The 25,084-nt window shown below is 42.5% G+C and overlaps 1 protein-coding gene across 2 annotated transcripts in view; it reads left to right on the forward strand.

Moving 5' to 3' along the window:
* UVRAG (UV radiation resistance associated) overlaps positions 1–23,843 on the forward strand; it is a 92,730-nt gene extending 68,887 nt beyond the window's left edge. For both annotated transcript variants that reach the window (XM_084494857.1, XM_084494858.1), the window contains 2 exons: positions 9,074–9,165; positions 20,418–23,843. In XM_084494857.1, the coding sequence (XP_084350983.1) occupies positions 9,074–9,165; positions 20,418–21,120 (795 nt within the window). In that variant the 3' untranslated portion in view covers positions 21,121–23,843. The remainder of the gene's footprint in view (positions 1–9,073; positions 9,166–20,417) is intronic.
* The last annotated feature ends 1,241 nt before the right edge of the window (positions 23,844–25,084 follow it).

The raw sequence follows: 25,084 nt of genomic DNA on the forward strand, positions 1-25,084 counted from the left end.
GACAAAGCTTGACTTTCAGATATAAAGCATTAGCACCTGTGGAATTCAGACCTTGTTCCTGTGCCCGTCCCTTCCTTCAGGAGCCTTCTCACTTTCTGCTGTGCTGCCATCTCCCCGTGGAAGGAAAACGTGCTAGGACACATACAGCCACTGGCTTGTCCTTTCCTGAAACCTGGCTTGCTTAATGAGTAAGAATTACTTTCACCTGTCACAAGCAAGTGACAAGTTGTGACTTCTTTTTCGCTGAGCTCCTGTTGTTTTCATTTCTCCATCCGCCCACGTCCTTTGTTCTTCTGTCGTTCTGTGCTCCGTGGGGCAGGCTCTGCCTCATACTTCTGGATAGGATTTGGCACATCAGGGCACAAATCCTGTTTTGAAAGCTGCGGCTATGACAGCTGCTTAATCACCCATAAATGCCTTTCAGGCTTGTTATGTACCGTGGTTGAAATTTCGAGCAAGTCATTTTCTGACAAAAGGAATAAAAGTGTCTGATATGTATTGGCTCGTTGAGTTTTTGATCAGTCCAGAACACTTAGAAATACAGAGCTTGAAAGTATTTATTTTTCAAGAGACCTGACATACTAAAGGGAACATAAGCACCTTTCCTTGACCTGGTGTGTAATTCACACAAACATTTCTCAATATTGTGTAAATAGTAATAATAAAAGCTGTTCCAGTTAGCTAAATATAAGCTGTTAGTTGTTCTCAAGGAGAGAGTTGCTTAATAGATTTTGATTTAGTGACCCTGGCTTTAGCTTTTAAGTTTTGAATATGCTCTATCATATAAGAAATTATTTCCAGTATTGGTGTGGCTTAGTGTTTTTTGGTGTTTGCTGAAGGTGCTGAAAGGAAACCAGTCTTACACAGGTTAAGCTATTGATGTTATACTCCGTGAATGAGAAGTCTTTCCACTTTATCCCAAATCTAATATTTTTTTTTTCAGAAGTCAGTCTCTTTTGCCTGCTAAAAGTAGAGTGAGTGACGGATGCCTGGGACGTCACTCAGCTGAGGTGATGAAACATGGGGCAGGGAGCTGAGAAACCCCAAATTCTCTGCTTGGTCTCTGGTACAGGCTTAATCACTTTCTCTTTAAATAATGCTTTCTAGAAGCAAAAGCATTTCTGCTTTGAAGTAACAGGTTTTAGAAGGAACAAATCTGGATCAGTGCTGTAGGAAAAACTGCCAAGAAACTCCATTTCCCCCTGTTTCATGTTGAAGGAGTGAGTAGGACCACATGCAAATTTCCCCAAACTTATTTGGAAACCGCTGCATGGCTCTGAACTGTCATCAAGTGAGGAAACCTCATTGGTGGCAGAGGCGTTCACAGGTATGTGCAGATGCTCAGCCACCCTCTGGCTTCTGGAATAGCCCTGGTGAGGCCACGCAGCCTCTCAACTTCTTGTCGCTCTGATTTCCAGCCTAACGAGGTGGGTTAGTTCCCTGTACTTACCTGTGCACTCACAAAACTATTACACTTTTCGTGTCTGTAGGTCAAAAGCAAGCTTAAAATGTTCTCGTGCAGTCGGGGAGCTCAAGGCATAAAGCAAATGGTACGTGTAAGACAGAGGTACAGAGCGTTACTTGTCTTTCTCCTGGCTTTTGCACATCTAACCTTTTGTTCTGTGCCTCTTGCAATGATTTTTTAATACAAACATTTAGGCTGAATGAAGTCATAGGAAGTAAGTGTGCCCACGTCTCGTAATCCAATAAACATGGCTGTGATGCCGAGGTGTTTTAAGAAGTTCTGACCTGAACCTGGAAAGGTTATGCTGCATAGTTTCATCTCATCGAGCTACAGCACAGCAAAGAGCCGAGCAGTAAACGTGGTTTTAGTTATTTGAGTGCTTCACTGGGGAGAGGGGGAAGCTTTTCTGAGGCCAGTAACTGCTCTATCTTCTAAATTGCTTTTTTTTTAATGTCCTTTCTGTAAAATGGTCCTGGTATATGAGAGGCACCTTTATGGGCAAGGGGGCCCACCTATGTTATTTTTACAACGAGCCCACTAACCACCAAATTTTACAGGAATAGTTTACTTCTGTAAGAGGCTGTTTCCCCCAGCCTGTCCCTGACACTGGTTTCCCATATCCTTACTGGGACAGGGGACTCAAACCACAAAGCCTAATGTCTGAGGCCTCTCTGGAGAGGTATTGTGTTTACTGTCAGGAAGGGCTTCACTAATACAAGCAAGAGAGTCCTGGAGGAAACGCAGCTTTTGGCTCATCGAGATGTTTAGTTCTGCAGCGTGTTGTGCATGTACTCAAACACGTACTCCAATTTCCTTATTTTCTTGTGGTCTATCTCCAATAAACACTCGTGCTGCGAAACCAGAATCCAGGGTTGAATATCGCCTATGATCAGACTTCGGTTTTAAAAAATTTGAAGAAAACTCGTAAATTTCTGGTGGGATTTTACAGCTTGCTGAGCATTAACGTTCAGGCTGCTGCTGCTTGCAGATAATGGTTAGGCTTTGTGTTTTTGTGGATGCAAGGTGAAGAAGCAGCTTTCTGTAATTCTACGGTAAATCAGAAGGTAGAAGGAAGTAGATCTGTCATCAGTAGAGAATATCATCTCCCTTGTCACTGTTGAATCGCTCCTGTAATTGTATTTCTTGCCTGAATTTCTCCTCCTTTTCAGATGGACATGGATTAAAATCCTCTGGGGCGAGAAGGGAGGAAAGAAGGCAGATTGTTTATGGGATAGCAAGAACCAGTGGTGAGGAAAAAGTTACTGTTTGAACTTGATGCAGTTTGCAAAAACTGAATGACTTAGAGCTCCATGCTAACCTAACGTGTGCAGACATAACATCAACGTTTCCCAAATGCAGCATTCACCCTCTTGGAGCAGTGACCTTGCAGCATTTTGACTGTTAGATGTCACTGCTACAGACCTAAGTAAGAGAAGAGGTGAATATCTTCTTGCTAGAAGCCTCTCCCTGATCAATGGGATGGGATCAGCTTGTTTTAGACCAAACATGTTATAAAAATAAAGTGTGATTGTAAGCAGCCTTTGAAGGGACAGCATAAAACAGTTGTTATCCTATTGCTGCTTTGATTCCTGTTTGTGTGCCTTGTTATTGCTAAATGTGATGGGAGGCCTTGAAGATGGTTTCCCTGAAGGCTTTTTTTTTAGGGCAGACTGGGTTAGCTTGAGGAATTTTGTGTGCTCAGTGGATTAATGGAGGTACATAGGTTTTCAAAGTGGTTGATGTCACTTATTTCTCTTGTTAGTTTAATATTCTTAGGAAAATTGCGAAATAAACATCTGCTTTTCAAGGTGGACCTCTGAGCAGCATTGAAATCCCCTTGGGAGAGGAAGGCAGATGTTGGCATATCAATATCCAAGTCAGCATTACTGTAAAAACAGCCCTGTAGCTGAGCACTTCTTGTTTTGGATGAGGATTTTGGATGAGGACTGTCGCTTGTATGGCAGTCTCTGTTCCTTCCAAAACTGGGGCTGACAAGAACTTGAAGACTTGTTGTAATCTCAGTACTTGCTGTACTGCTTGCTTTCTTCTCCTACTTCCTAAGAAGCTTGGGGGAGGAAAACCTCGTTAGATTTGCTTCCAATCTTGATAGATATTAATACGCTGCCAGTCTTTTAAATATGAAAAGTCAAAATGGGTTTGAAATGCTTAATTTCGAGATAGGCTGTCTAAGGAGCTAATTGATACCATGATGTGTTTTGCTAATGTTGCAGCTTCGGGGTTCTGCAGCAAACCTCCAGAGGGGGGAACAACCAGCTAGACCTAATGAAACAAAGGAGAGCAACACGTTAGGAGTGCAAATAATCTCAAATTTTATAATTTCCCCCAAAAGGTATAAACACACACAACTGTTTATATAGCAGCAGGCATTATTTCACTGATCCCCCAAGGTTGTTTATATAGCAACAGGCATTATAACAACACTTTCTGTTTTCATTATTGCAGTGCTTAGTCATCTGAATCCCAGCCAGTGCTCCTTCATACTCGGGGAAAAGTCATCCAGGATCTTGTAAAACAATTAACTATGTCATTTTATTAAAACTTGCTTTTTATATTTGTGTCCCAGCGTTTGACATCCTCTGAAAACCTTATGTAAATGCTTGGCTTCTAACCAGCGCTGTGAACTTGATTGAAAGAACGTTTTTGCTTCTATTTTTGTTTGTGTGTGTTCGCATTTGTCGAGCAGATGGCCTTTCAAGTTCTTGAAGCTATTAAAGAAAAGCCTCATTTAACTGAAAATAATTCAAAAACTGCTCAACTGCCCTAATAACACATGAACTTGGATAGGGTAATAGTGGCTTGGGTACCTGTCTTGTGTAGATACAGGTGGTTTTACAACAGCATGCTGCCACGTTGATGACCTGCTGTCTGAAGTACCTCTGTCTGAGACCAAAGAAGTGCAAAAATGCTGCAGGTTTCGGTGCAGACTCGAGTATTATGCACAACAAGCACCGAAGTGACCGGTATCCTGAACTTGATGAACACAGTCTGAGCTACGAGACTGCTCCCACGTGTCTTAGAACAAGATGAATATGGCTGGGGAAGCAATGTGGGAAATGATGAACAGATGGGTTTGGGATTGGAGTTGTTGGGAGCTCCTTTTAAAAAAAAAAAAAAAAAAAAAAAAGATATTCCAGACCAGATACTCTGTGGTTTCTCTTTGGAAATAAATGCATGTGCTCGTGTACCGCTAGTCATTAAATAATCTTACAGGCATTAGGATAGGAAATGGCCTACTCTTTGCACCTAAATGCAGGATATCGTTATTTTTCTTAAGAGGCAAAAGCCCTAATTTCGATCTTGGGTGCAACCCGATATTACACAGAAATAGAAAGATAACAAAGTGGTTTCTTTTTAAGCCAGTTTAAGTGGAAAAAGTTTAATAGCTGCAGTATTTCCTACCTTATGGAGTTTGTGAGAGAGTGGCTGAACCCATGCAGGTTTGTATTTTAGTTTAATAGCAAACAGGATGGCCACGCTTGCCATGACCTGGTGAATGGATATTTATCTTTGAGCTCTTATCTTTAGAAGGGAGGTAACCTTTTGTATTGTCTGATGTGATTTTAATTACATATAGCTGTCTGATTAACGAGATAAAAGACCTGGAAGATGCTTGGGTAGCAGCAGTGGATTGTGGAGGTTCTCAGGGTGGAGCTGATCCCTGCCGAGGCACAGGCAGCTTCGATCCAGCCACTGCACAGAAGGAACTTCAGGTAGAAGCTGGAGCAATGCAACACATCCCTCCTGCATAAAGCAGTGAGTTTAAACCAGTCGTGCCCTGCTTGCTGCAAGTTCAAGTGAACTTGTTTGTCGAGCCTCACCTTCAGCTAATGCTGTGGTGTTTTGTTAGCTGGAACAATTTTCTCTGCCTTTGATGGAGTTTAGTAGGAAGTTAATGTGTGCTTTAAGAAAAAAAGCTTTCACCCTGGGAACTGTTGTTTTACACGCAGCTTGTTTCTACATTTATGGTTCTCTGCTGGAATAAATAGCAGGGCATGATATAAAATACCCACTGGTACGATAGGCCAGTCTTCCATAAAGATAAACTTGCCCTTAATATAAGTTTAATATCTTTAGATTGTTCTGTACAGGCTCTTTCTGAAACTCTTAGGACAAATCAAAACTTGGAGACTTTACAGAAGCAGACTCCAGGCAGCTACCTACCAGTAGTTACAAATACTGTCTTCTCTTCCAAGACTTCTCATAATGCTGAAATTTAATTTATCATACAGGATTTCCAGTGTCAGAGGTTACAGATGCAAGTTTCCTGAAAAAAAGGATCACATTAGATGAATTTAGGTTTGTTTTTAAAGATCTTAAAGAACTGTACTCTTCACCATTACGTTTTCCCTTCCCTCTTTATATCTTGAGTTAGCTAACTTGGAAAGCTCTCAGTTACCACAGAAGCCAAGGTAACAAAGCTCAGTGAAATGCTGAAACTTTCTCACTTTGAGAAGGGTAAAAGGAATTTATCTGTGATTGAAGGCAATTAGAAGGTGAGTTATTTTCTTCAATATCAATACCCTTAAGCTCTTCTGTCTTGAACTCTTCCTAAAGCGTGCTGCATCCTGTTCATTGCCTCTTGCTGCTGGGGGGTAAGAATTACTAGTGACTGGTTTGAGAGCAGAATTAGGATGCTCTTTGACGTGCCCGATGTCTTCAGCTTGTTTGTTTCCCGGTACGTTTGCTCCATGGTTTTGCTCAGTCACACAGCATTTCACGCAGCACTTGGGAAAATGAAGCTGCGTCGAGGAGCTAAATATTAGTAAGGAAACGGCAATTAATATTTTATTGCCTGAGCATCGTTAATGATTTACTTACGGTCCCGTGGTGTATACACAGTCATAAATGGGAACACAAATCTTGGGTGCTTGTTCATTCAAATTAAAACAGGCACGTTTTCTTTGGATGGCTGGTCTGTAATATCCTGGAGGAACAATCTAATCTTTAAATAAAACGCTGCTCTTGCGAGTGGTGCTTGGTTCCTTTGGAAACTTAGCGTGGGGCGGGTGGAAATGGTGTTGTTTAACAGCAGCAATTGAAAATCAAACTCTGTTTCTTGGGAGAATCAGGACAGCATGCAGGCACCTCCTGCAGCTCCTTTTCCTACCCAGACTGTTTCACTGCTCCTCTTCTCGCTGCCTTTCTCTCTGTATCCTCTGACAAGCAGAGAGTGGGAGCAGAAGGAAGAGAAGTTCTGTTTTCTCAAATAAAAGAGAAATCTCAGGGCTTCTCCTTCTACATTTGTTTTTCACTATGGGCTGTACATGTAGTGAGTTCTCCAGGACAGAGATTTTTTAGGTACACTTTGTAAATATATCATCATCAGCTGGTATTGATAAAGCCACCTAAGGCAACATCCCTTTTCTTTAAGCAATTACAAAGATGGAGTAGAATATAATTTATGAGGTTAAATCCATTATTTTTTTTTCTAGAGGCTTCACAAAACTTGCATCCTAACTTTGCATGCTATTTACACTATATTTTTTTTAGCAGAAGCAATGTTTTTGTACGTGTCTTTTGATAAAAGTGTGTCTCGCATGCATTCTTCTGATCTTGGCTGTTGGAAATAGAGATCCTTTAATCCAATTCTTTTCATGCTATGAAACCTTAGAATTTAAGGATGACTGTAAAAACGGGTATTCTATTAAAAAAAAAAAAAAAAACAACAAAAAAAAACCACTTTGATTGTAGTAGGAGGAACAAATGTAATGGTTTTAATTTTATTTTTTTTTGCTTTTTTTTATTTCTTTTGCCCCAGGCTAGTTCTTTGGTTAACCAAATCCACTGTAATCCCATCAGGAGAATGTGGTGATCATTTAGTAATTTATATTGTATGCTTGTCTTAATCCAGGTTCTGTCACTGTAGCAGAAAATATGAACCCAAGCCCACCATATGACTCGGCTGTGTCCATATGGAAATAATAAACTATGTAATAAATGGCCTCCTGTTGTACAATGCAGTGCCGTGGATGATTTTCTTCCAAAGCAATTTTTCTTTCTAAAACTCAGACAAGCACAGAAATCATTCCCAATTTCAAGAGCCTTTTTCTACAGAGAAATTGTTTAGGTCTTTGTTTGGGAAGTCGCGTGGGCTCCTGGTTCAGGTCAGAAACCTTTCTAACTCAGAGGATGCCTACACCTTGCTCTCATGACTTACAGAAACAGGTGTGTAGCTCAAAGAAATATAATATTTAACTGGTATTATTCAATGTTTTAGCAGCTAGCTTCATCAGTACCGAATTTGTGCAGGTCTGAGGCAAGGTGCAGCTTCTAGAGGGTTTTAATATCTGTTGATAACTACCTATCAATTTGGTACTGCTTCATTCCAATATTCTTTTCAAAAATCATAGAATCATAGAATATCCTGAGTTGGAAGGGACCCTTAAGGATCATCAAGTCCAACTCTTGACACCGCACAGGTCTACCCAAAAGTTCAGACCATGTGCCTAAGTTCACAGTCCAATCTCTTCTTAAATTCAGACAGGCTCGGTGCAGTGACCACTTCCCTGGGGAGCCTGTTCCAGTGTGCAACCACCCTCTCTGTGAAGAACCCCCTCCTGACGTCCAGCCTAAATTTCCCCTGCCTCAGCTTAACCCTGTTCCCGCGGGTCCTGTCACTAGTGTTAATGGAGAAAAGGTCTCCTGCCTCTCGACACCCCCTTACGAGGAAGTTGTAGACTGATGTTTGAATTTAGGGATATTTTCCATATTTGAACCACACGAGGGATAAATTGCCCTGCAGATCTTCCCTGAAGTTTTGGGATTCAAACCTGAAGGCTTTTCCTTCTTCCCATGTGCTCTTTTCTTCAAAGGCATTTTTAGCTGGGGACTTCTTAAGTGAGTAGTTTATTGTGATAAGCAGTGAATTAATTTGTGTGTACTTCGTTTTGATAACCTGAGGGTAAAAACAAGTTGCAGTTTGCGTGGAGTCAGCGTATTGAAGCTTTTAATTTCTGGCTGCATCTCTTTAATTCCAGGTAGGAATTCATACATGGGCTAAAGCAGGTCGATGTTAGAACCTGCTCTCTGAGCCACGTGACACTGGATTCAATTATGAAAATAGTTTATATGCTGATACAAACAGTTAAAAGAACCCAGATTTAGTTCAGCCTTGTGACAGTCTGTATTTTTACCAGTTGATGTTGCTGTAATAATTCCTCTACTGATTCCAGCTAACGCTGATACACTCAGGATGACAGATGACACTTGCACAGAAATAAATTTTTCGACTCGGTGAATGTAGGATATTGTGTTGAAAGTCAGTCTGCTCCCTTAATAACTCTATATTTTTTTTTTATTAAGCTGTGAGGCCACTCTCCTGGTACAGATAGGAAACGGAAAAAGCGTAATGAGGTTTAACAGTTGCATTGACTGATCATTTTGTCCCTGTTCTTGGGTGGGTTTTGCTAATCTGAGGTTATGAGCATTAAATGGAATATTTCCTTAAGGGCAATAGATCTCCTGGAGCTGCTTGATTATCCTACGTTTTACTTGAAAACCTGACAAATTAACTGAGCATATTACTATATCCGTTGGAATCTGGGGTTTGGAAAGCCTTCCTAATTCTCCTTTTTCCTGTTTTTGTAGCTTAGATATCAACACGGGCTGAGTACTCCAGACCTAAGGCAAACTCTTCCTAACCTGAAAAATTTCATGGAGCTTGGGCTAATGGTTAGATGGTAAGTATTTTTCTATGATTGTGTATTTCTTTTTTCCTCGTAACTTAACCTTGTGATTTAAAGGAGGTGGATGCTACAGGAAACATCACTGTAAAGATTTTTCACAAACAAGCAGCTCCTCTTGAAAAGTGAAGAGTGCTCAGTGAAGGTAATTACTTTCTCAAACTACAGGCTGCACAAATAGTAGGATCTTTTTTGGCTTTTAACTTCTGCTTTCATAACATCTTTTCATGTGATGGGCCCGTGACACTTGGGGGGGGAATTATGGAAGGAGAAAAGACTGATTAAAATACAGTGTTTTTACCAAAAGGCAGAGAAGTATTCTGTTAAGACTGAATCTAAGGACTGGCAGTAGATGTACCTTGTGTATTGTAATACTCCAGGAGGATGGGAGGGCAGAAAGGTGCTAAGACATTGAGTAAATCAGGTCTTACAGCCTGGTCAGTGTCTGCCCTCCCACTTGTTTTAAAGTTTAATCCAAGTGAGCTGCATGGGAATCTGAATCACAGTCAACACCATCTGAGCATACTCGCTGCTAAGGAAAATAGCCATTGCATGTTGAGTGTTGCTGCTAAATGGGAAGCTCTGTTAATCAGGAATTGAGCATTATTGAAGCCTTCCAGGGAAATCTTAATTGGTTCTGCTCTGATTTGCTGTGGAGGATCCAAAATCTTCTCTGCTGTCTTTGTAGAAAATCAAAGCAAATTGGTTTCTACACTACAAGACCAAGCTAGCATAGGGTTACCTTGCAGAAGCTGCTTGAGCATGAGATTTGAGAAATTCTCCTTAAAACCACTGAGATGATAAACTTCAGCAACTTCCAAAGGCTATTCCAAAGGCTATTCACTGCTGGGTGTATTACTGGAGGTTGTAGATGCTTCATATTCTTACTTTTTTATCTATTTGAATTATGACTGCTTGTACAGTGTCTTACCTTAAGCAATTCTTTTGTATTACATTCCCATCCTCAGTCTTTGGGTGCCTGAATCCCACCCAAACGTAGCACAGTGCGATTTTAGGAGTCCTAGATCAGTTATTCACCCCTGCCACAAGGTTGCAGAGGTCACATATGATCCCTGTGTCATTACCTGGTCTTGTGCAGATACTCTGGATGCTCCAAGGTGTTGGAAATACCATCCAGTATGAGGTAACCACTCCTGGCTTTTGGTTTTTGATCACTTGATGATGCCCTGGTGATAGATATGGACTCCATCACTGCTTCGGTTCACCTGAAAAATATTTTTTTTGGTATAGATGCTTGGTTTGGGTGGAAGGCTGTTTCCAGCCTTCCTAAAGGAAACTAGTTGATTTGAATGGGGTAATGAAGTACTAAGCACTAATAGGCAAACCTGGATATTTTGAGGCTTGTATGTGGCTTGTAGAAAACTCAGAAAACCAAATTGGAACAAATTATAAAATCTGATGTGAAATCACAGTGAATATTGTGACAGTGGTAGTCACAAAGCTTTAACAGTTGGTGCTTTCTAATGCTGTTTAGATCGTATCTAAATTCCTTGCATGTTAAACCAATGGAAGTAACAAGGCCTCCAGCAGCAGCATGATGCAGACTACTCTGGTTACACTCTTCTTTAAAGGATTTTGCTTTTTCGAGAAGATTCTTATTGCTGATTTCTAGTAAGCTCCTAAAATGTTGCTAGGCTCTAAGAGACTTTTTTCCTGCAATATACAGAATGTGGGAAGGAGAACACTTCACTTGTAAAGGCAGTTTCTGATCGCACATGCTTCAATACAAAATAGGAGGAAATAAAAATTGCTACTCCAGTTGAAAATTACAGGAGCAGGCTTCAAACAGGGTTAGTGCCTTAGAGAAATGCTGCTCAGTATCAGACCCTGGGACAAAATATCTACTGCAGGGAGTAATGACAACTAAAATCTTGTGGGATGTCATTGCGCCACTGCGCTTTCCTGCTCTTGTTTCTGAGTTGCTCTTCAACTTAATCCTTCATCCTTTGTATAGAAATGCTGATTAATTGGAGCTAATTTGGTTTATGAATCATTTCCTTTGTCTGGGAGGATAGTTTTGGCAAAGGAAAACAGAGGAGGAGGAAAAAAAAGCATCTTCTTTGACTAATACTATAAAAAAAAAAAAAGTGTTGTCTAATAGAAATTCAGCTAGCAAAACAGTGGAAGTAAGCAGGCCCAAAAAAAATGAACCTCAGCCCTTGCATGGTTTTTACCATCAGTAATTTGAGCTGAAAATATTCTCCCTACTTTTCTTATTCCCTAGGAAGATGTGTAAAGAAAAGCTTTCTTCATCAGGAAGATGAGTGTGTGTGTGATACACATCACTGTGATGTAAAAATCCTTAGATGCTGTGTGGTCCCCTAAACAAATCCAAAAATGAAGGGCTAGAATACCTAAACCGTGCCTTCTGGCACACGTGTGGGCACTCATCTGTGGGGTGGGAGGAGTACAGGTGGTAAATGTCTCCTTCAGTCCTGAATAAGCAGAGCTGTGATGTCTCTGGGATGTGGTAAATGGACAAAACATTCACAGTGTAGGTACCTGTTCTTCCCTTCTGGTGTACCCTAGCCTAGAAAACTGTTAATGGAAGCTTTAGTTAGGCATTAGGGCTTTTGCCTTCATACAAGCAGGGTTGTTTTTTTTCTCCCTGTTAGGTGAGACGCTGTCATTAGCAAGACAAAACACATTTTTGGCGGGACGATATTTCAAAACGTGCAGGAATATTAAGCATCGTTCTCCGGGAATATCGCCTTCCCTGCTTGCCCCCATATGAATGTCTATGCCTCATTTCCTTCTCACCTCTAAGCCTTGCATGCACAGTTGTTCATTTGTAACTTTTTTTTTTTTAAGGCTGATGATCCTAAACAAGGCTTCTTAGTGCTTCTTAATAATACAAATGGAAATGAGCCTTTACAGGGAGTCTAGCTCAGGGGGAAAACTGGCCAGGCTTTCATAATCGGGCATTGCAGTTGAGCCCCATACGTAGCGGAGTACAGATGCCCACTGTCTCGTGAATAATATCTGCTTACATATATTTAAGTAAGCATAAAAGCCACCAGCTGTTAAAATGAAGATTGGAAGGGATTTTTCGTTTGCAGGCTACAGTAGGTGAGTAATCCAATACCCTCTGCCACAGACCGTAGTCAGCAAAGTATTTCCAGGTTATCCTTCATTTGCAGGAGGTAGAGCAGGAGCACATGAGGTAGTGATGAGTTTTTCTTATTTACAGATTCGTTTGCATGGGCTAACTTTTGTTTTCTGTCACTCAGTTGCTGGTCTTCATCTTCACTTTCCTGTGTTACCGCTGCAGAGGGTTTTTGCTGAACTGCTGTCAAATCACAAACTGGTAAACCCCAGCACTCAGGTTGTACTTAGTTTCTCTTTCAGCAGGACATACTCATAGTTTTTGCTTTTCTCTGGAGACATCTGTGTTTCTTAGCAGCCTGGAGCAGAATTGAATCCCCTAGATAATCAGGGTAACCCAAATCCTTCGTTATTTCAGGCTTAACCTCCTTCCCTGATAAGTATCAGTTTAGATCTGAGTACAAAAGAGTTTCTTCACTCCTCCAGATCATAAAATAGAAATAAACAAACAAAAATACCCACAACTTCAGTGGATGAGCCTACTATTTCCTTTCTACCAGAGCAAATTTGGCAGTTGTCTTTTACAATCCCTGCCCCAGGCTTTCATGAACTCCGTTGTTCTTCCTGGAGCCCTGAGGCAGCCCTTGGCCCCGCTGCCGATCCGGGGAGCCTGGAGCCTTTTATCAAGGCTTAATTGCATTGCTGCTGGTTCCCTCTGCCTGGTGAGATTTGTGTTGTTTTGGTTTCTCAGGCACGACGCTGAAATGATTAATACATGTTTTCACATCCCAACTTGCATGATTTATTGCGTCAAGCTTGCAGGTCTACAAGCTCTGCTTCCCTCTTCATGTCTCTCCTGGCACCTATATTCTGCTGTGTTTACTTTCCTTTCCCTTTACCCCTACTGCAAAATATTATTTGTATTGTGTGTAGATGAAATCAAGAAGAAAAGCATGTTGGTTCCCACACATCCTGTTATGGAGGCTACAGAAGTGCAAAAACTCATATTTCAGGTATCAGGGCTGGCTGTTGACTTGTTTTTAAGGTAAAAGATAATGAACCAGAGTTGTTAATTTAGACTATCCCAGTTGTGGTGCCCAGAATCTTTTTCTTCTTGGGGATAATTCTTCCCATTTCCAATTCCTTAGCTGTGGGGTCTCACCAGCTTCCAGAAAAACACTCACTTTTAAGACCAGCTTTTGCTAATGCAAAAGGCTCTGTGCAATCTGTCTCTGAAAATCTCTCCCGAGCATTTTCCAGCTATTGAGAGCCTAAATCTTTGCTTAGACTGCACATTTTGAACTCGAACATCAGTTTATTCCTTTCTGCATGTTTAGATTTATCTTTCACAAGACTTTGGATCACGCTTGCATTAAATCAGGAGACTTTCAGCTTTTTCTGGTCTTCAGCTTAATTCAATTACTCTAACTTTGAGGGTTAGTATTTGTGGTTATTAGTAGCAATTACAGAGCATGCTGCAAATTTGAGCTGTCCAGTGAGCAGGTATTTTCCTAGTGAATAAATGAATAGGCTTATCTAATGGAGGCAATTACACATATTCCTTTAGAAATTCACATCTGTAGTCAGGAGATGTCTTTTGGAGCCCTCATTAAAAAAGCTATACCCCAAAATAGTTGTTATGCCAAGGCTTAATCATCATTAAATTTGAGTTTTGGAGGTATCTCTTGATTCATATACTGCTAGATTCAAGAGGAGGCTAAAACTTAATGTTTGAGTTAAGCAAACTCTGGTAGCTTAATTTATGATGATTTTTTTCATGGGGGGAAAAAAAACGCGTGTCAGAATTTCTCAGCTGCCAAAAGACGCAGTTTCACCTTAACTTCGTATTGGCAGCCTCCCCTTGCAGCCCTGTCACTATTGTGCATTATTTAAGCTGTAATCTCTAAGAAGGTGAGAAACTATTATTGCTTTTTAGCACAGTTGACACGATATTGGCTCGGAGCTGTGCTTGGAGCTTCAAACATTTCAGATGGCTATAAACCAACTTAAACACCTTCATTTAGTGTTCTTACTGCCATGAGGTCATAGTTTGCAACAAAAAAGATCAAATGGTGTTTAAGTTATTTTTTTGAAAGTATTCTCATACCAAAGAGCTGTAGCTGTGGATTTTGGCTCTTGGCCAGACAATCAAGATTTAGTATTTTGACCAGCTGTGATCCAGTAATGTTTCTCCGAGGAAACATTTTGTGGGGAGGAAAAGATACATATTTGAGCCTGTGAATTGTGTTCTGTCTCTCAGAGTGCTTTACAGTTTCTCCGTGCCCGTTGCAGACAGATTAAATAATCGCAAGTGAATCTGACCGAAGGAACTTTCTTGTTATCAAAACTGCAAACAGATTACAACGGGAATCTGTTCTCTAGGAAAAATAACTTCAGAAATGTTCATGTCCTCTTTCAATTGCTTAATGTGCTTACAGCAAAGGGTTTCTGTCCTGCACCTCAGGTTGGAAGTATCCCCAAATGGACTGACTATTTTAAGTGAAAATGAATATTTTGGGGAGAAGGCAGCTACTTTGTAGTTATGCTGCCTTGTAGCTGAAGTTAGACCACGTATGAATTGATGTCCTTGATTTGGATTCAGTTGAAACACTGAGACTGGTGATGATGTAATTCTCTTATCTGTAATGTCCAATAAATCTGAGTTTCCCTTCCTTTTTTGTTTTTAATTTAGGAATCCTGCGTCCTAAGAGCAGTTCAGCATACTCGTGTACGTAACTTGCTCTAGTCTGATCCAACTTGATGACTTAAAGCCATTAAGGCCTGATGACAGTTCATCAAACCAGGTTTTTATACTCCACTGGTCGCAGGCTGTTCCTTTTTGGACAGGTGTCCACATCTGTTTGCCGTCTCAGAAGTTCAACCACGTAATTGTGGCTGGAAGCTGAACCAGCTCACCCCAAGTAATTCAGGTCAAGGTAGTGCCTTAGAGTAAAGGCCTGCGCTCCTGCATGCCAAAATTTTTCCACTAGTGAGGTTTCCTTACAGTCTCTAAAGTTTCAGGGCAATTGGATGTTAGTTTTTTAGCATGACGTGCCTTTTCTTACTTGTTCCATGAGCTGTGAAGCTGATAAAGAATCTTCTCTGAGCTTTGCCTTGATGCAGTGCTGTGAGTTTTGGTAATGATGCAGCCTTTTCCTTGGGGAAAATGCAGACCGGCTAGAGACCCTCCATCAGCTGCTCATTTTTGTAAAATTTAATAGTAACTTCCTATTTCTGAGCTCTGTGCTTCTCTGTGAACATTTCTTCTGATCCTAAACCTCAGTTTGACTTCTCATTCTCACCTGGGGGAAGGCGAGGGAACAGGTTAAGATCCCTTGACTTAAATACTTGATCCCGTCTAGCTAAGAACTGTTTAGTTTTTACTTTACTTGCCTGCAAATATGATCATTGTTCTATTTTAAAGCACACAGAGAGCTGTGCATCTTACCAGGCTTGCCTTCTAGATGTTCATCAATCAGCCCAAGCTGGTTGCCCCGTGGACAAGAAGAGGCACCTGGAGAGGGTGACAGTGCCATAAACAGCTCGCAGGATGGTGTTGCCCACCCTTCTCTCCAGTGCTTGCACTTTTTCTTTCTATCCAGTGATTTGGAAGAAGTCTAGGCAACGAACTCTTTAAGTGGCTGGTCTCCAAAGTCCTCCATGTGCATTTATTTTTATCTACATGCTAGTATTTGATAAGCAGTTAAGCCATTCTGCTGACTTCATTCCCACTCTCCCAGCTTTGGGCTGTTATCCCCATATTTATTCCTGACTGAAGCAAAGCCCATCCCAGTCACATTGGCAGCAATGAATGCTTTCAGAAATCTGCCTGCATACGTCTCCAGCAGCTTAAACCTGATCTCGCAGGCTGAAGTAAGGCCCTTTTTAATCACGTGTAGTTTAAGGAGCCTTGGCTGCGAGTGCTCTTTGTTTTAATTCATTAGTTTGAACGCTTGCATGATAAATGAAGATGATTCCTGCTGCATTGCCCTACGGGGCAGCCATTCTGTGCTCTATTAAAGAACTGGGAAGTTATTTTGTAAACGAGGGAGATTAGCTCTGCATTGCTGCTACATTTAGTCTGTTGGATCACTTAGTGTAGATCATTCTGCCAGTTCAACTTACGAAGGAAGGGAAGATTTTTTTGGCTGCGGGACTAAAGAGGTATTGTTCAGATACACATAACGTGTTAGCTTGAGTAGCCTTGTCATAACAAGTTCTTTAAAAACCTCTCCTGGTCCCACACGCTAATTAATGTCTCACCCTTTTACCCACAAGGCCTAGATTTACAAAGGGATTTAGGCATGTTTCTTTTTCGGAGGAACTTAAATTTACATGCCCACCGGAATGATTTATAAAGCTGCTTCTCTCAAGCTAATTAGACACCACGGGTTTTCGTGCTGGTCTACAGAGACGCTTAAATTGCTGCTGCTACTGCACCTTCATAGAAGAGTTGCTGTTGTGCCTAAGCGGGACTGATCAGTGCTTGCTGAAGGTAGTTTGGGGTTTGCCAAGCAGGCAGTCCCGTGCCATACTTCTTGACATGAGCATTTTTGTCCTTTAAAGAGTCATTTTTGACCTTTAAAGAGTCTAGAGTGAGAGAAATGCCTTCGAGCAAGTTTAAAGCACAATTCAGTGCAACAAACAGAGCAGCAGCAGATATTCATCTATTCATCACTCATATCGTGAAAGCTTTGCTTTGGTTTTGATGTTTCCAAGAATTACTTATATTTTGTATGATAGTTTGGCTCTGCAGCTTCAGGAGCTAGGATTAAATTTAGGATTGCTTTCTGTTCTTCTCTCCCTACATGACCTCCTCATCCATGATGGCTTTTAGGCTTTTTAGATCACCCTGCAGCACAAAACTTGAGCTATATTCAGCAGGAGGACCCACCACAAACACGTCTGTAAGCTGCTGGTCAGGTCACTGTGGTTGTCATGAGACTTGTCTGGACCCTTTTCTGCCTGCTTACATCTCAGGCAAGAACTTTTATCACTAAAATACCATGAAAAGAGTCAATATCTTTGTGCCTATTTTGAGAAACATACATCTGTGCTTAAATTCACAGCGCACAGTTGAAATTCTTCCAGGATTAGGTTTTGATCTCTTAAACGCCTGTCCCAGGGCTGTGGATGGCTGAATAAAATTCAGAAAAATGGCAGACTTTCCCATAAACCTTCCTCATCGTTGTGCCTGAATCAGGACATAAGAAGCTGTCACTGCTGCAGATCTGAGGCTTTGGCATCAAAATCCTCCTGCACTATGCAGAGGACTGAGGATCTTGTAAGTTCTGCACCTTGCTTATAGGCTGGTCCAGCTCTTGCTGCTGAAGTCCCTTGGTGAATCTGGACCCAAACCGCCAACAGAAAATTTAACAAGATTAAGCTGTTCTGCATGAAAAAAAGTTAGCCCATTTTGTTCGTACAACGTGAATTATTCTGACTGCTCCTCGTCTTCTATTTCAAGTGTGTGGGTTGTTCCCCTGGGATCTGCTGCCCTCCTGGGTTCCAGTTCAATAGGAATAAAGTCCTGATTGACTCATCCCTGGCATCTTGATAGAAACCAAGCACAGTGGTGGCGTTATTGTTGTTGCTGGGGGTGTTAGACTGGAATTGGATTTGAAAACAGCCCATTTCTCTTGGAAGAAGATAATAAATGTCCTTTAAGTTTGAAGAGTAGCTTGTATGAGAAAGCCTTCCCCTTGATTCCCCACCTCCTTTTTTTTTTTTTTTTTTTTTTTTTTTGAAATGCGTTCCTACTCAGCATTTTAAATGGTGCTAGGAATAAAGACAACAGGTTTTCTAACCTAAAACACTCGACTGAGCATGTAACCCACCTCTCCTCTTTGCCTGTCTCCTTCTGAGTCTCCAGTGTGATTCCAGGCTGTGCTTTGGGCTAGGTTTTGTAGGGAGAGCAGAAAGAGGGAAGCCTTCCCTGCCCAGTTCCACAAGGTGCAGCCTTGTTTCTACTCCTCAAGGTGCGAGGTGCATTTTGCAACATTTATTCAGTAAGACATCACAGCGTTGCAGGTAGGAGAGAGGTAATTCAGCTCACAATGTCTCTGTCTGGAGTGAATTCTGGAATCAACAGAGCCTTAGTTATCTTGTACTGAAAAACGTAATGAACAGTGGCCTGTAGTAATCAGATACCACTGGTCCTTGAGGAAATCATTCACATAAAAGAAGGATGATGTACCTTTTGACCCAAAGATGCATCTTTAATATGGTCTGGCTTTATGAATCTTGGAATTTGTGGATTGTGGAATTTGGGAGTAAATTCCTGAAAGTTACCGTTTGATAGTAAAGACTCCAATCACTTGATAGAGCAAAAGACTTTCTGCATTTTGCTGTTAAAATTGGAAATGTGCTTCTCTCTTTTCTTCCATGTGCTCTTTCTTAAGGAAGATTCAGCAAGCCTGGAGGAAATGTGGACAAAGCTAAGGCTTGAGATAAACAGAATCTGATCAAATTTGTAATGCTGAGTGCTCATTTCTGAGCCAAGGCTGAAAGGACGAAGCTGGAGGAAGGGAGGGGAAAGCAAAGCATCCCTGCTATACATCTGCAGTGCACATTGCCTAAGCAGAGCTTGCAGGTGCCCTGCCTTAGATTTTTGGTTGTCATATTTATTTGTAAGATGTCTTATTTATTTGTAAAATGACATAATGGTTGATTGCACAGGGGTTGGATAAAGTATTTAAAAGCCACGTATAAAAGTCTCTGGTCAGAAAGGGACTGAGGAATAATCCCTGAGACTGCTTAGGAGCATCTGTGCCACATGCTGCTTTTTGTCCGAGCATCTCCATGCTCTGAACCTTTGCAGACAGAGCTGTGAATGTTGTTAGTTTGCATTTTAAAGGCCAAACTGCAGCTGCAATCTAAGAAGAAGGCTGTTGGGTTTGCTGCTGGCTGCATGTTGGGTGCTTATCTCTCTCCTCCACTGTCTGCAACTGTAAATTCTGACGAGCAGCCTTTCCGGAAGGTAATTGGGGTGGTTAGAGGAGAGGAGTGAGCCCGACACGTGTTTTAAGGGGCAGCCTGGGAGGAAGTGAGATGGGAAAGGAAATTAAAGAGCAGCAGTACCGCAAGCAGCCCTCCCGTGGGGACGCTTATTTTTCACAGAGGGACCTTTTGCAATCTAGCTTATCCTATTTACAAGTGGAGGAAAAAGACTGGGATGGAAAAGGATCCACACGAGGGGCTATTCATAACCGCCGTTACAGGATTTTTCCCTGCAAGACAAATCCCAAAATGTATCAGGCGTTGAGTAGAGGAAGAGTTCCTCTGAAACGAAGCTAATGAAGGACACGCACGCTGACAGCAGTCGAATTGTGGTTGTGTATTCTGAAGGTTAGTAATAGCTGTGTTAAAATAGGAAAGGAAAACGAACTGGGCACTTAATACACAACATATAATTTGCATACGGGGTGGTGATTATATTTGGGTAAGGATTAAACCTCACCGAACACGCCCCAGATGATGTAAAGCGGATGTTCCCAATTACAGACCCCGAGACAGCCTAAGCGGTCTGGGGAAACGGTCTGAAACAGTAAAACTGAACTTGTTAAATTGAAGCTTGATTACTTCGTCTTCCTCAAGAAGCGGAGGTTGACAGTTGTCCAAAATAGCTTCGGAACGGTTGGCACAGAAAAAGCAAAAGATCTGGCAAAAATCATCCCCTGCAAAATAGCCAAGTTAGCGTGGCTTTTCTCCTTTGTGCAGCTGTCGGGGAAAGTCCAGTGTTGGAAGGAAGTTGTTCGTGGAGGATTCAACCATTATTACTCACTTTTTGAGGAGTTTATGATGGCCCAGCACAGGCCATAAATACATAAATACACGGTCAACAGTAATAATTCATAAAGTGCAGCTTGGTCCTATAAAATGGTGTTAACAGTCCGAATTAGCATAATGTGGTGGTTTCTTGGGTGATTGACTCTTCAACCATGGAGTTCTGTAAACGTTCCCCGCACGATCTTGCCGGCTTTCAGTAAAGCTGTCCTCTGGGGTGTCTTCTGCAGTTCATACAGCATTAAACACGTTTGGGGTTTTAGCACTTCAGGATACAAGTGGTTGGCCAAACAGAGCTCGGGGTTGGGATAAAATAATTGCTCCAGCCTTTGGTGAAACATCTGCGCTGCTCACGAGCACGCCTGACGGCTCTGATTTATCCTTCCCTTCCTTTGTAGTGATCGACATCATACATCCAGTGCAATCCCCGTTCCAAAGAGACAGAGCTCCAGCTTCGGCAGGTTGGACGTCGGCTTTTCCAGCGGGCTTCCTTCTCCGGATAAAGGACTCCGAAAACGAGCCAGCACGGGAAACGAGAGACTGCAGCACAAGACTCCTCCTCCTAGTTACAACTCCGCTTTAACTCAGCCCGTAGCCATTGCAGCCCAGGTGGGAGAGCCGGATAAAAAACCTGCCTCCATACCTTCCTCCTTCGATACCTCTGCGGACTCCTCGAAAGGGCTCGCCAAGGAAGGAGAGGACTCGTGCGGCGGTTTGAACGGGGAAAACGGGAGCCTAACCGGTAGCCAAGACCGGCAGGAATCTTTCGTAGGACATCCTAGTGCAATAAATGGGGCGTTGCTGCCCGCTGAGTGCGCCGGCACCGCCAGCAGCGAGCAGCCTCGCGAGTTTCGGCCCCCGCTCGGCCCCGTCCTCTGCTGCACCGTGGAGCAAGCGGAGGAGATAATGGGGATGGAAGCGACGGGCTTCAGCTCGGGAGATCAGCTCGAAGACTTTAACTCCATCCCGGTGGAGCACGCCGTGGCGGTGGAGTGTGACGAACAAGTCCTGGGGGAGTTTGAGGAGTTCTCTCGAAGGATCTATGCACTGAACGAAAACATGTCCAGCTTCCGCAGACCGCGGAAAAGTTCGGACAAGTGAGCTTGGACAAGGGGGGGGGGCTGAGAGCAGACGTTGGGGTGGAATCAGTGGTCTGGAATAGAGATAAAATTGCACTTATTCTTTATATTAATTATATATATTAAAAAAAAAAAAAGAAAACCTTAAAGCTATTCCTATGGTGTTAGAAAAAAATGACTTGTTACTGAGCACGATAACACAGGATCATGGTATATTCACAGCCCAGGTAAATTTTGATTCTCCTTCCAGTCCTCTTATGTCTGGTATTTATAATCTGTTGGTTTTTTTTGTTTGTTTTTTTTAAGGCAATGGAGTCCATTTCTAAATGCTTTCCTGGAAAAAAACAAACTTCAAGTGCTGATTAGGCCCTCCTATGAATATTTGTTTCACTGATTATTATTTAGAGCTAAATTTATTTTAGTCCTTTCAGAAGGAAAAAAGTTAATTTAAAATTACAATTATGGTAAGACCTCTTCATGTTTTCCCATGTCCTCCTGTGTTTTCTTGAGCAATGGGGTCAGTGTTAGAGAAACATCAAGATTTAGCTGTCAGGGGACAGCTTCCTCTTGGCCGTGCTGCGCAGTCCAACGAGTTCTGGTTTGCACCCATGGGTCTTCAGCTGGCAGTGGTGAAACCTTGCCTGAGAGCTGAGCACCTGCGCTTCCTTGTGCAAGGATCAGCTTTGTTCTTTCCTCCACGCTCACCATTTCTGCCAGCAGAGCCCTTGAGGGCTAAATCTCCTTAAGGTTTCTCCCAAAAGCCGTGGCCGTTCCCTGTTTTGCTTAGGTGTAGCCTCACCGAGCTAATTAGTGGAGGTCTAACAAAGGCAACAAAGGCACCGTGTGAGTGGGGTTGGTGTGCTGTGATCCTCAGCACCCACCACAGGCCCTGGGCTTCCAGGCCCTGTGCAAACATCTTCATAAAATATATATATATATATATATATATATATATATATATATATATATATATATATAAAAACCAAAAACACAGACAGAAAACACAGCACTTTGGAATTAGGTGAACTTGGGGAATCGCTCCACCTTCTGCAGAAAGGGAGGCGCTTCCCATTATTCCTCAAAATTAATATCCTCTTAACTCTGCCATCTGTGCTTTCAAGGAGGAATTTTCCTGCTGGAGGTGTGGGTTGGTGTCAGCTCAGTTCCCCCTGGCATGTGTGTTCAGCTGCACTAACGGGAAAGCAAATTGCAGCCTGCTTTGTGATTCCTGGTATTTGTTTGAGTTTGGATTTCATTGCTCTTGCTTTCTATATTGTATACCCAAGAATTTGGGCTCGGTCATGAGCTCAGAAATATTAAAAAAACAAATATATAGCAGAATAAAAAACACTTCATCACTGGCTTTTTTTTTTTTTTTCCTCCCTGATCTCTGCTTTCTTTTTGAACCAGCGACCTGGTCTTTCTCCTAACTGCACCGTAAGGCTAGCCGAAATTAACTCCTCAAAACGTGGCTGTGTATAATCTCAACTATCTGTTGTCGAACCAAGATGTGTATGTGAGAACCAGTATCCATAATAGCACTGCTCTAGAGTATGCATTCTCCAGGTAACACCTTAATGATTGTATTAAAGCTCTATTCACATTTCTTCTGTTAGCTCTTAACAGCTCTGTCCGCAGTTGAGTTATTGCATTGAGCCTTTCTACGGTTGATTCCTGATTGAACACGATTTGAGTCCGGGCATGAATTTGGGCACGTTTGTGAGTATCATCTCGTGAGAGGAGACTTTTCTGTTCTAGCCTCATGCAAAGTCCCTGGAGGAAGCCCTGCAGCAGCGCTGAGCACTGCCATCATCTTTGTGAAGAGCTAGGTAGGGAGCTTTCCCTGTGCTTTGGCATATTGAGAGCCAGAAAGGAACACTTGAACCAAGCACAGCATGTTTTGTTGAGGTGAGCAGAAGCTGCTCTGTCCCGTAACTCGATGTCTTCTGAGAGCAGAACAATTTTAGGCAAAATGCAGCACTGAGGGGTAAAACCTGGCACATGAAAACAGCACAGGACGGGCTTGGGCACGCCGCTTTTCCTCCAGTTGTGTGCGGCAGTGACTTTCCAAAGCAACCCAAAGAGCAGCGGCGAAGTCGCGATGCCTTCTAGGCAGACACGGGGCGTCTCAGTGCAATTAAGCCACCCATGTAATTAGGTTTGTAGAGCATCAGCCAGACTCGGGCTTTTTCTCACTAGCTGCACGTTTTCTCAGGTGGCACCCAACCAAATGAAGCTGAGTTCCCTTGTGTTGCCGTCCCTGTGTGAGCCCTGTCACTCTTAATGTGTCACACAACAGTTGGCTTTTTTTTTTTCTTCTGTGATTTTTCCTTTTCCCCCCGTAAATTATTTGACCGTAGCATAGTGGGAGGGAAACAACAAGCACGACTGAAGGTGAGATGATTTATCACAGCGTGCTTTAAACTGGCAAGAGCCTCTCAGTTCTTTCGGTTCCTGCACAGCTGTGACACTGTTAAATGTCTGCAAAGGGAGCACACGTTTCGTTGCAATCTTTTCCCCTCGCTAGGAATTCCTGAGATTTTTGAGAATATTAGTTTTGGAAGATCATATCCCACTCTATTTTTATAGCAAGCACAACAGCGTCAGCTTATCCTTGCTTGGCCAGGTATTTAAAACAAGCAAAAACAAAATATCCCGTAGTAAATGACACATTCAAACTATGTTGGTAATTGCGGGAAAGCTCATCTGTATTTATAAAATAAAACTGATTAGTATCTCTCAGAAGTCGTGCGTCTTCTCTTGGTGGCTCCTCGCTGTTTGTTTTCTCTACGAGCATGATTTCAACCTCTCAGTCCTCCCAGCCCCCCTCCCAAACCCTTTGGCTTGCCGTTCAGCAAGCCCCTATTGATCCAAACGTGAATATTTGGGCAAGGAGCCGTGCTGGAAGACCCGACTGCCTCGCTGGCTCCGTTTCACACGAGAAGGTGCGGCAGTTGTTTGTCTCCATCGTCCAAAAAGATGGCACGCAGCTGGAAAAACAGCCACAGCTGGCGGTGGGGCTGGGAGGCAGCTGGGTCCCTCCAGCTGCGTTCCCTCCTCAGGGAGGCATCGCTGCTCAGATGGCACCTTCTGCATCAGCAGCATCCCTCTGCTCCTTCCCTTCCCTTCCCAAGCAGCCAAAGAAGTTATTTCTCCTTCGGTTATGTCCTAACCCATGTCCAAAAAGACTGTAATGTGCCAATGAGCACGTCAGCTCCTGCGAGATTTCATTGCTGGTTTGTTTATCAACTTATTTTGTAGGAAGCAGCACCATTTTACATTTTGTTTTACCTTTTCCAGTTTTAAAAAAACTGGAAGACTTTTCCACAAAGTAATCAGTAATCAGATGTCACCCTTGGTGCAGATGAGATCTGTCCAGTGCATGGTGCATTGACCAACCTGGCGTTTCATCTGCTGGGCCCTAATTAGTCTAATGATTAGGTTACTTTTAAACATTGTCCCAATAAAACCACGTTTGAATTCCTGAAGCGGGTGCCTTTCCTTGACTTGCTTGCCCAACAGCAGCATCCGTGCCAGCCTGGATGGTCTTCATTTTGGCAGGGAAAAGCCTATTTCTGCGTCACGCTGGCTCTGATAGATAAACCTAAACCACTACCCACCAAAACAATAGAAATAAATAATCACAAAAATCGCTTTCTGGGGGATCACAAAGGATTCACTGATGCAGCTCCGTTAAGCAAAGAGCTTGAGAAACTTACACAGACGGTGCTCTCTGGTATTGTGCATTTTTTGGTGTCTTTGGTTATAAAAAGTGTCTGCAGGGTGGTGTTTGCTCCTCTGGTCTTGCTTTCAGGAGGCTGCCTCACGATCTGAGACCACAAAAAGCCTCGGTGGACTTTGGGGGTGTCTCCTGTTCGGCTGAAGGGCAGGGGGGCATCTCTGGAAGTCTTTAAAAGACGTTTAGATGTAGAGCTCAGGGATATGGTTTAGTGGGGACTGTTAGTGTTAGGTCAGAGGTTGGACTC

The sequence above is a fragment of the Aythya ferina genome (genome assembly GCF_964211825.1).
Source record: "Aythya ferina genome assembly, chromosome: 1".
Taxonomy (NCBI): Eukaryota; Metazoa; Chordata; class Aves; order Anseriformes; family Anatidae; genus Aythya; species Aythya ferina.